The sequence below is a fragment of the Siniperca chuatsi genome, linkage group LG11 (genome assembly GCF_020085105.1).
Source record: "Siniperca chuatsi isolate FFG_IHB_CAS linkage group LG11, ASM2008510v1, whole genome shotgun sequence".
In the NCBI taxonomy this organism is placed as follows: Eukaryota; Metazoa; Chordata; class Actinopteri; order Centrarchiformes; family Sinipercidae; genus Siniperca; species Siniperca chuatsi.
In genome coordinates this window covers 19654751-19669849 of record NC_058052.1, presented here as the reverse complement: position 1 = coordinate 19669849, position 15099 = coordinate 19654751, and the positions used below count along the sequence as shown (strand labels likewise).

General features: G+C 38.5%; 2 protein-coding genes across 4 annotated transcripts; one reads left to right on the top strand and one right to left on the bottom strand.

Moving 5' to 3' along the window:
• The first annotated feature begins 99 nt into the window (after positions 1 to 99).
• Positions 100 to 7641, top strand: ecd (ecdysoneless homolog (Drosophila)). Of its 3 annotated transcripts, XR_006379880.1 has the most exons (15): positions 100 to 445; positions 633 to 861; positions 979 to 1096; positions 1248 to 1335; positions 2455 to 2633; positions 3171 to 3363; positions 3615 to 3743; positions 3908 to 4033; positions 4126 to 4211; positions 4315 to 4418; positions 4953 to 5205; positions 5474 to 5541; positions 5636 to 5841; positions 6020 to 6371; positions 6406 to 7641. XR_006379880.1 is itself a non-coding variant. In XM_044214324.1 (14 exons), the coding sequence occupies exons 2-14, from the start codon at positions 657 to 659 to the stop codon at positions 6254 to 6256; spliced, it is 1992 nt and encodes a 663-aa protein (XP_044070259.1). In that variant the 5' UTR covers positions 100 to 445; positions 633 to 656; the 3' UTR covers positions 6257 to 7641. The 3 variants fall into 3 exon arrangements, 2 of the variants coding, with proteins under 2 accessions (XP_044070259.1, XP_044070260.1); XM_044214324.1 differs by having other exon boundaries at positions 6020 to 7641; XM_044214325.1 differs by having other exon boundaries at positions 132 to 445; positions 636 to 861; positions 6020 to 7641.
• Positions 7642 to 9011: 1370 nt separating this feature from the next.
• si:ch211-248a14.8 lies at positions 9012 to 13736 on the bottom strand. Its single transcript, XM_044214413.1, has 4 exons — positions 13544 to 13736; positions 12521 to 12722; positions 10403 to 10703; positions 9012 to 9938 (listed from the first exon to the last, which is right to left on the bottom strand). The coding sequence occupies exons 1-4, from the start codon at positions 13573 to 13575 to the stop codon at positions 9532 to 9534; spliced, it is 942 nt and encodes a 313-aa protein (XP_044070348.1). The 5' UTR covers positions 13576 to 13736; the 3' UTR covers positions 9012 to 9531.
• Positions 13737 to 15099: the final 1363 nt, after the last annotated feature.

The following is a 15099-nucleotide window of genomic DNA, read 5'->3' as shown; positions in this document are numbered from 1 at the left end:
TCTCACGGGAAATAGATTTCGGACAGCCACAAAATAGCCATGACACCATTGGCTATCTCACTACAACTCCCAACATCCATTGCGTTCCTGAAATGCGTCCGCTTGTAGTTGGTGGAATATTGTGTGGACTAAACTCTAAATGCGCATTGTGTAATTAATGATTTGATTTTCATTAAATTCAGTAGAAATATGTTTTATTTGCAGATTTCGTAAAACATACGTTCTTTTTATCTGTAGAACAACGAAAAGTGGTTAATATAAAACCTAGGAACTATTATTCGTTACATCATTGGGGTAGTCGAGTAAAATTCACAGTCGGACCTAAACAGTGACAGATGGCGTGATTAACAACGTACCGAGAAATGCGAAAAGTCTTATTATTTCTTACATTGGAATCTCTCCAGACTACTCTAACATAATATCTCGGAATTAAAAACAGTACAAGGTAAGGTTGAGTGACAATCTGTCCTGAATATCAGCAGTAATAAATTGTTAGCGGTTAGCTGTTGCCTAGTCGAGTGAGCCTTTAACTAATGCTTATATTGCTCTCTTACTTTCTCATTGAATCTAGAGACATTATTCCCAGTCATACATATATGTATGTTTATCGCTTTGGCCTGCTGTCTTTTTAGCAGGTCTTTTTAAAAACTACTACAATGGACGCCCTGCAGAGGAGAGTGGTTCAGGAGGACGTGGTTCAGTACAAACTCTTCTTGATCCAGCCAGACGGTTCAACTTCACAACAATCTGAGGAACATCTAACACATCTAGTAGAGGAAATTTTGGCAAAGGTTGCCCCATTCCTGATACAGTACATCTGGCAGCATCAGTCATTCAACCTCAAGTATCATCCTAAAAACGGTATAGTCTTATCAGCACCTCAGAGATTAATTGATTGATATATTATTAGTACAGTTTGGCTTTTCTTGATAATGCTACACACACTAAAGACTGATATATGTTATTTTTTATTGACAGGAGATTTCCCTGCTCACATTGGAGGTAGCACTCAGTTTGGGGACAATGTGGAGGACGAGTGGTTTATTGTTTATCTCCTGCAGCAAATCACAGAAGCCTTCCCAGAGCTCGCTGCCAGGTGAGACAAAATGTGCTGTGAGTTTATGTTTTTAAAATTAAAAAAACTAATAATTTGATTGCCATATTAAAGTGCTTAAACATGTATCAGTTCCAGTTGTTTATCATTTGCTTCTCTGCTTCTAACTGCCATTTCATGTTTGTTTGTGAAGAGTTGAGGACAATGATGGAGAGTTTCTTCTGATTGAAGCAGCTGATTATCTTCCCAAGTGGCTGAATCCAGACACCAGTGAAAACAGGGTGGGTTTACCAGATGAGATGGCAGATATGATAGTGGTTTTTTAAATAGTTCATGGTCTTTTGTTGTGTCACAGTTTGCGTTGATATATCTGTTTAAAGGACCATACCATGGTTTGCATGTCTTAGCCCTTTAAATACAAATCAGGTATACGTCTCTGGTGTGATTTGACAGCATGGATTACAAAGAGGAGGAAGAGAGAGAAAATAGCGAGGGGCGCAGAGAATAGACAGGCCAGAGAAAGCGACATAAAGTGTCCGTGAAAAGTCTTTACAGTGTGTCTATTGTAAAACTGAACTAGCCTACCACAACGGCACAATGTCTATGCTTCAGCATCTCAGCAGAAAGCATAACATTACCGTCTATGCATCCAGTCCACAGAGCGAACCCGACACAAGGTCTATGAAGGCTAGTAAAGAATGTAGGCTACATTAATTATTGCTATATGTAATGACTAGTTAACAACGTAAAGCAATATGGTGGCTTGTTATGATGTCCCTAAGTTAGCTAGGTTTTGTTCAAAATATTAACCACAGAAAATAAAATGCTGCGGTCAATTTGTGAATGCCTGAGCTTCATTAATGTTATTATTATGATAGTCAGTTACGTTATGCCTAAACTGTAGTTAGGTTGAAAATTGTAGTTCTGAAACCCAGAATGTAATATGGCACTTAAATGCACTAAATGGGTTTAGTTTTGACAGATAATATTATTGCAATTTAAGCAACCAAGTAGTTGTTCATTTTAAGAGACTTAACTCATTTTCACTTGCATATTTACTATTGCTCTTTAATAAAGTAAAAGTATTTCTTATCCGATTACTCGATTAATCAATGGAATAATCGGTAGAATACTCGATTATTGAAATAATCGATAGCTGCAAGTGTCTGCTAGTTGATGTTCACACTTTAGTGGAATATACCAATGGCTACCTGGAAGGAAGGAGATCAACCTAAAATCTTTTGTTAACATTAATTAAAACATTAGTATAAAGTGATCACATTTGTTGGTTATGGAACAAAACATGCATAACCACTGTTATGGCCCTTTTAATGATCTTCCTCCTCTCATTGTCTATATTTACTGTAATCCTTCATTGCTCCACTCATTTTCTTTTGTAGGTCTTCTTCTATAGGGGAGAGCTGCATATTCTGCCCTGTCCCTCCAAATCCAGTCCAGTGGGGGTCTCAAAAGATGTGGTACCAAGTGTGGCACAAGCTCTAGCACTTCTCTCCACCCACCCAGAGGCCTGTCAGGCGAGCCCCAAGATTTGTTCAGCCCTGAGGAAGCGACTAGAGGGGTGAGAGGACGTTGTCACGTGTTAAAAATCAAAATTGTTTTTCAGATTTTCTTTTGCCTTTATTGGGCAGTGACAGCTGTAGATAGAGAGAGGGGATTGTCATGGATATATACTTTCCAGTAGGGATGCACTGACCCAATCCTTTGTATCACTGTCTGTCGGAGACTAGCTATACCAAATAGAATATTGAAAAGTATAAAAGTTATAGTCATTGATTCTATGCAACTTGCAGTAAAGAGAAGTAGCAACACGTTATATGATAACGACAATAGCAACATCAGCTGCCGGTGGTCATATTAGCTCTGTAGTTTTACATTAAAGATGGAAAAAGAATGTCAGAATGCAAGTTTCAAGGTGCAGAATCAGTGCTGGATATAAACCCGATAAAACACTTGCATAAGGATATGACTGGCTTGTTAACAGCCTTGTAAATATTGTACTATATGTAAGTGGACAAAGAGATATCCGTCTGGTATCAGTGGATACTGTAAATGTATCAAAAATGAAAAAGCATATCAGACTGTTCTTTCCCTTTAGGTACCCAGAGAAGAGTAAAACTGGCCTCCATCGTGCCCACTGCTTCATACCTGCAGGTATTGCCATGGTGTTAGCACAACGACCAGACCTGGTCGCTCCTGCAGTGTCAGCGTTCTACCTGCGGGATCCAGTAGATCTGCAGGCGTGTCGAAGCTTCAAGACCTTTCCTCCTGATACACGAGTCCTCACCTCGGTAAACATACTTAAAGATTCATGATTGTAGCGGCCTAGGCAAAGAGAAGAGGTTGACTTCTTTTAGGAAGGAAGGAAATATTCTTACTTCAAAAATTTGCTGCTATGTTGTGTTATAAAGGTGTTTATTTCATGCACAATCCTGTAATCACTGTTTGTGTTATGTGTTTTTGATTAACATGCTTCAGCTTTTGTGAAATGTCTTCAAAACCTTTATGCAAACCATAACCTTGTACTTATATATATTTCCAGGTGACATTCACGCGTTGCCTGTACGCCCAGCTGCAGCAGCAACAGTTCACCCCAGACCGGAGGAGCGGCTTCACCCTGCCTCCTCGCTCTCATCCTCAGTACAAAGCCCACGAGCTTGGCATGAAACTGGTGAGCCATCATCTGTGTTTCCTCTTCATTCTGATCTGTCTTTTGGATGATTAAAATGATGCTTTTGTAATGCATTTGGTATGATGGCCTTTAATGAGAGGTTTGTGGTGTTATAATTGATTATATGTCTGCCTCTGTCTGTGTGTGTGTGTCCCCGCTCCCAGGCCCATGGCTTTGAGATCCTGTGCTCTAAGTGCAGGCTGCCATCATCAGAGCCTGATGCCCCCGTCAGTTGTAACCCTCAGTGGAAAGGCTTCATGGACAGTCTGAAAAGGAACAGCTACTTCCGGGTTAGTCATAAAAGCACACTTTGTTAAAGATGCAGTATACTCAGCATTTCTCTACTGTAGGAAGTTAAAGTTTTTATTGTTGTCAAATGCAGGGAGAACTGGAAGGTTCGGCCCATTACAGAGAACTGATGAGATCTGCAGAAAACTTCTTCAAACAGTCTGTCGCCTCAACATCGAGGTGAGGACTGTGGCTGTGCGCGTGACTAACACTGTGTGAATATGCCTGCCTGTGACATCCAAGTGTATCTGTCTGAATGTACCTATTGTTTATGTTGTCTCAGCGCTTCATCCCCGGGTGAGGAGGTTCTCCAGCTGCTGAACAGCTGCAATCCATTCAATTTGGAGGAGCTGAAGAAACAAGAGTCACAGCTCCCCCAAGAGGACAGTGAGTGGAAAAAAAAAATCTTTTGACAATGAAACACTCTGCATTTGCCGGCTCGAAAGGCATTTATAAAAGTGAGCAGAGTAATCCTTTAAGAGCACGTTGTCAGATGTTGTCAACTTGAATTTGTCTCAGTTACATTTGGGTCAAATGGTGAACAGTCTTGATAGCAGAAATAAAGTATCAAAATGTCTGAAAATAGAAACTTAGAAACCATTTCTGCAGCATCATTTATAAGAAATACTTGCGTGTTCGTTGTCAGTATTTCCTTACTTATATCATAATGGTGGGTAAAGTCTGCCTGTAGAGATTTAACTTTTTACTATTTTACTGACTTACTGTAAAGAAAGTATTGCAAGGCTTATATGTCCTTGTTAGAAAGTAAACACTGCCTTTGTCAGTCTGTGCCACCTGGGATTTTCTGCTTTCTGCCAATTCCTTTCAGTTTCTGTCCTTTTGGTATGCGTCCTCCATTCTCTACCCTACCTCTCTTTGAACCGTTTCCCATAATTAGTTTTTCTTTGTGTCTATCTCCAGGTGACAGCTGGCTGGATATCACAGCTCAGGATTTGGAGCGTATGTTGCAGGAGAGGAGCGTGGGGAGAGCTGATGTTGGCAGCCAAAACTCCACCAAACAGACACAGCATGTCAGGGGCACAGAGGAGAGGAGAAAGGAGACTGAGGACGGCAAGGAGGAAGAGGAGGCCGGTTACAGCCTGGTAGCAGTCAGTCAGGGGATGAAGAACTTCCTCAACGCCATGTCGTCGCATGAGGGTGCTGAACTGCCCTGGTGAGACTGACTGACTGATTGACTAACTATGTGGCCAGTACACCTGATTTGATTTTGACAATATTTAGCCAAGATCATCAAAGGCACATTTGGGTCAATGAATAAAATGATTTAGGGTCATTTGTGTATTTCTTTATTTTCCAAATGATAATAAAATTTAATGAACAGAAAAACAAAATTGTGATTTTAATGTGCAGTTGGATGTAACACATGCATAATTTTCTCTTCAACAGTCTTTCAGTTCACATTGTTTTTCTTTGTATTCCAGGAGCAGTTCAATTCAGCCTTTTAGTTTTGACCCCGACTCCGTGGCCAACGCACTGGACAGACTACTAGGTATGTAGAAGTTATGAAAGATGTGGAACAGTAAAAATTACCAGCAGAAACTTGCCTCTCTTTACTGAATCTGTCTGTCTTTTAATTTTTATAGGAAGCAAAGAAGAAGAGCTAGATTCAGATGATCTAGGTGATGATGACGAGGAAGATGATGAGGAAGAGGAGGAGGAGAAAGAAGAGGGGTCGTGTGGTCACGCAGAGATGAACGGGACAGAAACTTTAGACGGTCTCAGAGGATACATGGACCAAATGGATCAGGAGCTGATGAGCACTAATATAGGACAAAGCTTCAACCACATGGTAAATTATGACTGCGATTACACCCTCTACATATCCCCACATACCTTCCTCTGCCTCAACCTCGCGATATTATTAATTTTCAAAACAATATGCACCAAACATGGTGAAATAGTGCACGTATATAATCCTGAATGTAGTTATGAAACAATTTGTTTTACTGTATTTGTGCTTTCTGCAGAATTACAACAAGGCAGGCTTGGACAATGGCTCCCCTCATCCCTCTGCCACAGACAGCCTCCCAACGCATGGGGGGGTGGAAGAGAGAGAGGAGGAGATCCAGCCTCTTGACGTCGACCTCAATCTGGTCACAAACCTGCTGGAGTCCCTCAGCTGCCAGGCCGGACTGGCTGGACCAGCTTCTAACCTGCTGCAGAGTCTGGGTATACACCTACCACCCAACTCGGATCCCTCATAAAGGACAAGAAGTAGACTCGGATAATTAATGAGGCGATATTTGGCAGGCTTAAACACACAGCAAAGACCAGAAGAATGCCTTCATCACACTGACAGTACTTCTGTTGGCAAAGCACTCATGGATGTTGAAGAAGTCCTGTAGAGCTTTTATCGTAAACAAACGTGGTCTTATTTACATTCGATGTTTCTCACAGAAACGTACTGTGTGCACTGTAAAACTGTATTCTCTAGGAATGAAAAACACGTTGGGTGCATTTCCTATATCATAAAACATTAGAAAAAATCTTTTGGAATGTGTTTAAGCCTGCATTGTTTGTTGTTTACAGTTAATATTAAATATACATAAGTACAAAAAAGGAAAGAAAGCTCATACATGTGCACAAGATAAACTAAAGATAACATTAATTAAAAATATGCATCACACACCAAAATAACGTTATAAAATTATTTACAGGATTTTACAAGATTGTTTTCCAGTGGATAGTTTCCTGTTTGGTCTATATAGGTGTGCAAATTGTGGTATAAATATACAAAACTTGCATTTATCTTCAGTTTTGGCAGTGTAAATACAGATTTTATGTCTGTGTTTCATGAATCTTTGTCAAGTTTTTTTTTTTTTTTTTTTTTTTTCATGTTCCTTAATCCTGCAAATCACGTCTCTGTCAGTCTGTTCTCATGATCTAATATTTAGTTAAAAATAATTTGGAGAAAGCACATTTCAGCAAGACCAAGGGAGGATGAAGCAGGACTCTACTACCGAAGACATAAAAGAAAAAGGGGTCTCACTCATTGACTGTGTGTATTTGAAATCACAGTATAATGAAACTGCAAGATTCAACAGCAAATTATGACTTACAGGTTTACAGAGGATTTTTAATACATGTTGCTTTGTGTAATGTGTGAACTGTTTGTGTTTTTTGACAGCACTTACATTCAATTGTTTGAAAAAGAATAAATATTTTGGGAATAGTCATATTTCAGTTTATTAAATTATACAGATTCTCTTGGTTCACCATCAGGTAGTTCAACATCATTATCACCTATTTGTTTAAGCATGTAAAATAGTAAAACATTTATTTCTATTTTAAATGTAACACATACATACTTTAAGAAAGTTAATGAAATAATAATAATAAGCACATATTCTTAAATTAAAACATGATTTAGCTTCGGATAACTTAAAGTAGACTCAAAGAAATTGGTGTCAGCACCATTTATCACATTGATCACTCATTGCGATCCCTTCTCATGCGACAAACCTTAGGGGTCAGATTCATTCAAGGGCAACCTCTACAAACCTCTGGTTTAAAATTCATTCAGTCAAGGATCTGAGTTTAAATATTTTTAACACTGTTAAGTGAATGTAATAAAGTTGGTTCAACAGTCTCTGTCCAGTGCAAACAACCCTTTCCTCATCGTTATCCTGTCTCCCCTGAAAAGGCTGACCGAATCATTCAGGGACAACTTCCACAAAACTTTGGTTGAAAATTCATGCAGAGTTTAGATCTCTTAAATACTGTTAAATCAATGTCTGTGTCTACTATGAAGAACTCTATTTCATTGTTTATCAGACAATCACTTTATAAATTTGTCACAATTCTCCTCAAATTTACTCAGTTTTTCATGAATATACATTAGGAAAAAATGCTTGTTGATATTTGCTTGGTACTACTGTATTGCCTTCAGCTCTAAAAGAACCAGCATTGTTTGACCCATGCTGCTGGTTTGTACATGTTTCAAGAGCTGCCATAGAAAATGTCTTCACCAATTTGACGACACATGCACCACATTTAGAAAAAAAACACTGCAAAGTTAGAAAACAACCAAATACAGAAACAGCTGTAAGTCGCACAGAACAGAATCGAGTTACGAAACAGTTCAATTCTCTTAATGGAAATAAACTAACGTTGAAAGTTTTGTTTTAGTTAAAACATTCTGATTGCATGATTCAGATATTATGTACCATTATTTCAACTGATAGGCTAGTAATCAGCAAAAGTCACTAGATTAGCACAAGTGGGCAACACTTGATTAACAGCAGATACCTGCAATAATGTCTAAATCATGCAATCAGATGTTAAAACTAAAGAAAGTAAAAAGTAACTTCAACATGTCTTCCATGATGGCCCAGTAATCAGTAATCAAGCCAGAAAACAATAGGCCTGATTACTGATTACTGGGCCATCATGGAAACAATTAGGTCAGTTTCAGGTGAAACTAGCTCATCAACAGATACTCAGGTAGACTCCTACCTGAGGGCAGGGCTTATGTAACACAGAGTAGCTTAAATTTCTGAGTTCCCGTCCCATTTTTTCACAATTGAGAATGACTTCTGGATGGGAGCCGAAATGTCTTGATTCTGAAAACAGTGTCCAGACTGAAACCTTTTCTACGATTGATCATTAACATCACTGCAATACTTGAAATAATTGTGCAATATTCTGTGTTAATACTGCTGTGAAATATACTCTTCAGTTTAAAATTCCCTATTTATTAATACTTTTTCATACTTCTATTACTGCTGTGCAATATCCACCGTCTCATAATAATCTTAATAAGCTACACTTAACTTGACAGTTCAAGCACTATTACTTACTACTTGTATTATTACATTGTATTATTATACCGTACATACTTATCATCAACCGATAAATCCACTTTGTACTTTACACTTATTTTAATTTTATACTTATGTTCACTTTGTACTTAATTTATCTTGCCTGTATTATAGTGTATTATATTCTGATTTGCTTAGTACTTCTATTCCTGTGTGCACTGACGTGATAGTGAGCTGCTGTAACAAAAGAGTTTCCCCTCGGGGATTAATAAAGTATTTCTGATTCTGATTCAGATTCTGATGAGCCACAAACCATGGCAACAAATAACGTGTCCCAGGTCTGTCCGGGCGTGTTCATTTTAGTGCCCCCTGGAAAATCTGTTTCAGAAAAGAAAACGAAAACAAAAATAAATACTGGTCTTTGTTTAGACTTTTGACTTTTAGACTGTAAATAATTCACTTGTTATATGTTTGCAATATGCTATCAAGATTACAATTACTGCATGCATGTTGCTTCTATGCTGACATTCTGTATTTAATCTCAGCTGACCATATTATGTAAGAGAAAGTGCCTCAGTAGCACAGGTCATGTTACTGTGAACAGAAGAAAGAAGAACTTGTTATTCCCCACAGAATAAAATGACACCGTGGTCACTGATGTAGAATAATATCCAATGTGTGTAATTCACAGTCAATCATTTTTCTCAGTCCTTTTGAAACTACAACAGTTGGGAAAACGGCTGTACCACCTGCCTCGCTGAGTATAGCAGTGCAGCAGCGAGTGGGGAGACACACAGAGCCGATATACCAACCAGGAAGTTCAGTAGCATCCCCAGCAGGAGAATAGCGAGCAGGTATCCATCAAAGAGCAGGCTGTGCCAGCTGCCCTGACTCAACACCTGCCAGGGACTGTCCGGGTGCAGCAGCCACAGGAGGCCTAGCACCCAGCTCTGGTTGACCAGCTGGGTGTAATAGATGTCAAAAATGGAAGCTTGGGCATCAGGGGAGTGGAGGGGCTCAGCCTCAGATACTTTAGCCAGCCAAGTCAGAGAAAGACTGTGGAGGATTAAAGCCAGAGGTGCATACATGTACTCCAGAGGCTCAATATCTGCCAGACCCTGTGAGGCTGCAGAGAGAGAGAAGAAGTTGATTACAGGTCAGTTTGTTCTGAGGTGAAGAACCTACAATCAGGGCTGGGACGATTCATTAACGATTACGAAATACGTCGATTTGCATATCGTGCGTCGACGTCAACTTTATAAAACATAGTGCTGACAAAGAAGTCAACAGTTGCAGAATAATGCCCTGCAGTGCATACTTTGTTTCTTGTTACATTTGTTTGTTTTTAAGAGAAAATTAAATAAAATATTGAAATATTAATGTGACAAGTTTTTGATATTTATTTTGGGTAAATTAATTGTTATATTAATCGAGTAATAAAAAAATAATCTTTAGATTAATCGCTAAAGTTGTCGTTAGAGTAATCAACTAATCGAAGAAATAATCGTTAGATTAATCGATTTTAAAAAAAGAATCGTTAGGTGCAGCCCTACCTTCAATTTCATCTCTAAGTAACATTTACCCTTTTACCTGTGATGACAAAAGATGTCCCACTCAGGATGGAAATCAGAGCAGAGATGTTGATAGATGGTGGGGATGCCAGTTTGAGGTAGAAAGTAAAGCCCACGGTTACTATGGGCAGCAGAGGCAGGGTGAGGGGGTAGAGGCCGGCGTACGAGCCACTAGCCTTGGCCCACATGGCCAGCACAGCATGGATGCTGTTACAGATAGCAGGCACCAGCACCCTCTCACCCAGGGACCTGGAGTACTGCTTCAAAGGCACCAGATCCAGGACATGGAGGAGATTTAAGACTAAGAGAGTGACCAGAACCTGGAAAAGATAAAGTCAATATAAAGAGTTACAGTATATATAAAAGACTCAAATAAAAAGCAGAAATATTTATATAATACTGATGTGAGGCCGCTGATCTGATGCTAAATGGGAATTTGAAAAACAAACTATACCAGTCGCTACAACTCATGTGGGTGATGGACTTTCAGTGCAGATTGTGGAAAGCGTTAAGAGTAGTAACATCTGTATCTCTTAATGAAACTGAGATTTCTCTAGAGTGCCCAGAACCACCACAGCTTGCATAAAACGTGTACAACTTGAATAAAAAGTCAAAGCTGCTGCTTTCTTACATTTTTCACACTGGTTTTAAAATCCTGACTTGCATGAAAATGATGCAAACCAATAATGTGCAGATATTGTTTTGCTGAAACAATTAGTCAAATGATATAAAAATCAATTGGCAACAATCTTTTAATAATCAATCAATTATTTATGTAATTTATCAAGCAAATATGCCAAACATTTGCAGGTTCCAGCATCTCTTTCACTGTTAATTAAATACCTTTAGGTTTTTTTGCGCTCTGGGAAACTGTGATGGACATTCTCCACTACTAACTTTAATAATGAATCAGTTAATCAAATAAAATCTGATTAATTGATAATGAATATAATTTTTTGGTTGCAGCAACTTTGTCATTGTATGTAAGTTTATCAGTTTATCGTTTTTTATTATATTGAGACTTGCCTGCCTTGTGAAGATGATGTTTTGTCATATTTAAAATGCCCTGCCACATACCTATTCATTTATGTCCTATTGTTTTGAAGCATAACGTATATGTTTCATGACTAAATGTAAGCACATAAATGGAGGACAAAGATCCAGGAAGTGTGGATGTGAAGTAGAAAATACCCATCCAACTCCTGTGATTCGCTGACATTACTACAAGCAATATGCCACATGGACAAATACAACTTTTACCTATGGACTAAAAACAGTGTTAATCTACGTACTCATGTCATTTAATCTTCACAGCCCCTCCTTGTGTCTCTACTTCAGAACTTGTAAATCGTGCGTGTGTGTTGCCTTGTTGAGTGAAACAACTTGATGTTTTGTTTACCCTAGTGCAATGTGAAAACTATGTCAGGAATCATAACGCATGCATTTCCAATGCATTTCCATTACACCCACAATAAATGTATGTTAATACTCAAGGTCAACCTGTACACTTATTTGATGTCATTCACAAAGCTCAGTCATTCGCTAATTTCAAGTTTTGGATGGCGTCACATTTACATGTCAGCCATGTGGTTAAACATCTATCATGCACAAGTGCTTATCAACACTGAACCCCTTCTGTCGCTCCCCACCTCCAACACTACCACATGCCCTGTCCTTCAAACTAACAGCCACCAGCAGCCGACACTTTGTACGGGTATGAAGTTAACTGTGGCAATGATTAACAACAATCCAGTTAAAGAATTGTTAGTGAGCCTGCTTTGTTTTACACTGACACATTATTATTAGTGGTATATAAATCCTGCACTTTTTCACATAAATGCAGTTTTAAAATAAATATGGTACTTTAGTATCAGTAACATAGTTGTTGTATGATGTTTGCCTGTGTTTCGACAGAGATACTATAAAGGGATACGCAAATACTGTGCTGTCAGGACACAGTACTCTGTGTAAACTAAATAGCAGTTGAGACCTAGTGTGCAGTGTTGTCCCTCTTTTCCACAATTAATACAATGCATAGGTGTTGGTGGCAAGCAAACGATGCTTCCATTTTTGATTAATTCATTCTGATTAAAGTGTGAATTGTCCTTAGAAACAAGCCAGGCATGCAGGCACCAACCTGGGCAAAGCAGAGAGACACTGCATACGTGTAGTGGTACTGAGGGATGAAGATGCCGGCCACAAAGTTTCGGAGTTTGTCAACCAGGCCATATATCACCACGGCCACCAGGCAGAGGGTGGGAAGCAGGGGCTTCAGTGTATGACTAGATGAAAGACTCTTTGTCGCTGAGGCACACCATCCCCTCCTCCACCTGCCTGAACTGCACAAAGGAACAGACATGAATCACACAATAATGACATTTATGTGTTTGTAATTTCCACATTACACAGCTGTGAATAGGTGAGAATTGTATTTTTAGTTTAAATAACAAAAGCCAGTTTTACTAGGCCAGGAAACCAAATTGAGACAAGAACTGAATTTCATCCAAAGAAAATTTCAAAACCAGCTTGTCCTTTAAGTAATGTTTGACTCATTTTATAGTGCTCACCAACTGGAGACTTTGTCTGGCTGACAGATAACCTCATGAAAATAGTTCTCAGGAATAATAGGTTTGCATATTTACTGGAATAAATCTAACACCAACATACTGTATAAAAATAAAGTTTGGCTATAAATATGGTTGGCTTTCTTATTTTCCTGGTTCCCAAAATAAAATCTTATGTAGATAACAGAATATTGGAGACCTTTATTCAAATGTACACAAATTCAAGAGGTATAAGCCTATGGCAATAGTTATATTGGTAAAATAATAATGTTGTTTGTACATTTTTTATAAAAATGAAGTTGAAGACATTTTTAGAAAGTACGCAAAAGTCACAAGTAAAAGGACAAATATTTAAAAGTTACATAAGCTTAGACCCACTTATGATTATACCAATTCTTGTAATAATAACATCGGAAAAGGCATACATATAACAAGTATATTCCCTTAACCGCTGGTGAAGCTGTATGCTGCTTTAATTAGAATTACAGCTATTTACTGGGGAAAAAAATGACACACATTTAGATATATTCTAAATTGTGCCCCTTTTTCGGATAAAAGCAGGAAAACATGAAAAAAGCGTGAGAGAAACTACTCACCATCTGAAATTCCTCATAAAGTCATATTTCATGTTCAAACTCCAATCATTGCCTATGTGTGGTTGTCAACACCACTCACTCCTACTATTACCAATGATAATACGTTTTATAATAATATTGGTAATTGTTTCTCTCCTAACACTATGCTGAATGAGCTGCTCTGTTATCCTGCTCTCTCCTGCAGCTATTCACCTCATTTGTTTTCTCACTTTGTCCAGATGGACTTTGGTCCTGGTCTGTTTGTCTTCCTATAACTGAAGAACCAATCTAGCAGGGCATTTATCAAAAGTCTGGTTCTCTGAAGATACACAGAAACAGAACAGAATCAGTAGAATCCATTAAGATCTGTGTTTGATGACACATTTTTATTACACATAATATGGGATAATGAGATAGCAGCCTCATTCAGCCTCATAAGAGGAACTTGACCTACTATGTAATCTATTTAAGAGTGATTTTTAACTTTATTGATATATCTTCTGCTGATGAGAGAGTAAAACCCCAGCTCTGTTTCTTTTCTGGCTTTGACACCTGTTTGTGACATTCCTGACAGTTCTTCCCCAGCTTTAAGTTCCCTACCCCCGCCTCTGTCTGGATCCCTGTTGCTGCATAGGCCGTCAAGCCATGATGGAGCCACACATGGCTGCATGAGTGAGGGTTTGCTTAAGCAAACAGACTCATCACACTGAGAGCATGAAGGCCTGTGCACACTGGAGCTCTCAGACAAACACAGTAGCAGCATGCATGGGGGCCTCTGATTGATCCAGACTACTATAGCAACAATCCTATAAGATGCAGAGGGCTTTCTGTCATGGATCTGGGTGTCATTTAGGCTGGCTGAGCATTAAAAAACCCCACCAACAATAAAATGGAGGATGGTGACTGATCATGTGTGTACATATGCTGGATGTAAGCACACTGATGTGTATGATGTGTATAAATTCACTCAGGAACAACAGGGGGCAGTCATACTCTGTTTTGATATTAGTAGACACACAACATCTCCTCACAAAGCTTTGGATGTTTGTAGGAATAACAAGTATCAACAAAATAAAATAAGACTGGTATTTTGGAAAACATAATTTTTCAAAATAAGTCGGTTTGATATATTTTCCTCAATCATTCCCTATACCAGTCATGGAAAATAGATTTACTCAAGTACTGTATTTAAGTACAATTTTAAAATACTTATTCTTTACTATACTTGAGTATTTAAATTTTTGGCAACTAAAAACTTCTACTCCACTACATAACATTGTACTTTTTACTCCTTTACTTTCATTTTATGCAGATTAAAGGATAGCTTCCCCTTTAAAAAAAAAAAAGTATCTTAATAAAACACTCACATGCCCATATGTTCATTGACAGTTTTTTGGTCGCTGCAATTGTTCCTCCTGTCCATACTGACCGTCACGAGACTGCTTCCTGATGCGATTACAAAGTAAGTGTTAGGGGCAAAATCCACAGTCGTCTTTTCGTTTAATAATGTGTTCAAAAGTTCAGCTGAAGCTAATATAGGGCTTCAGCAGTCGAGCCAATCAACTCAGGTGGATATT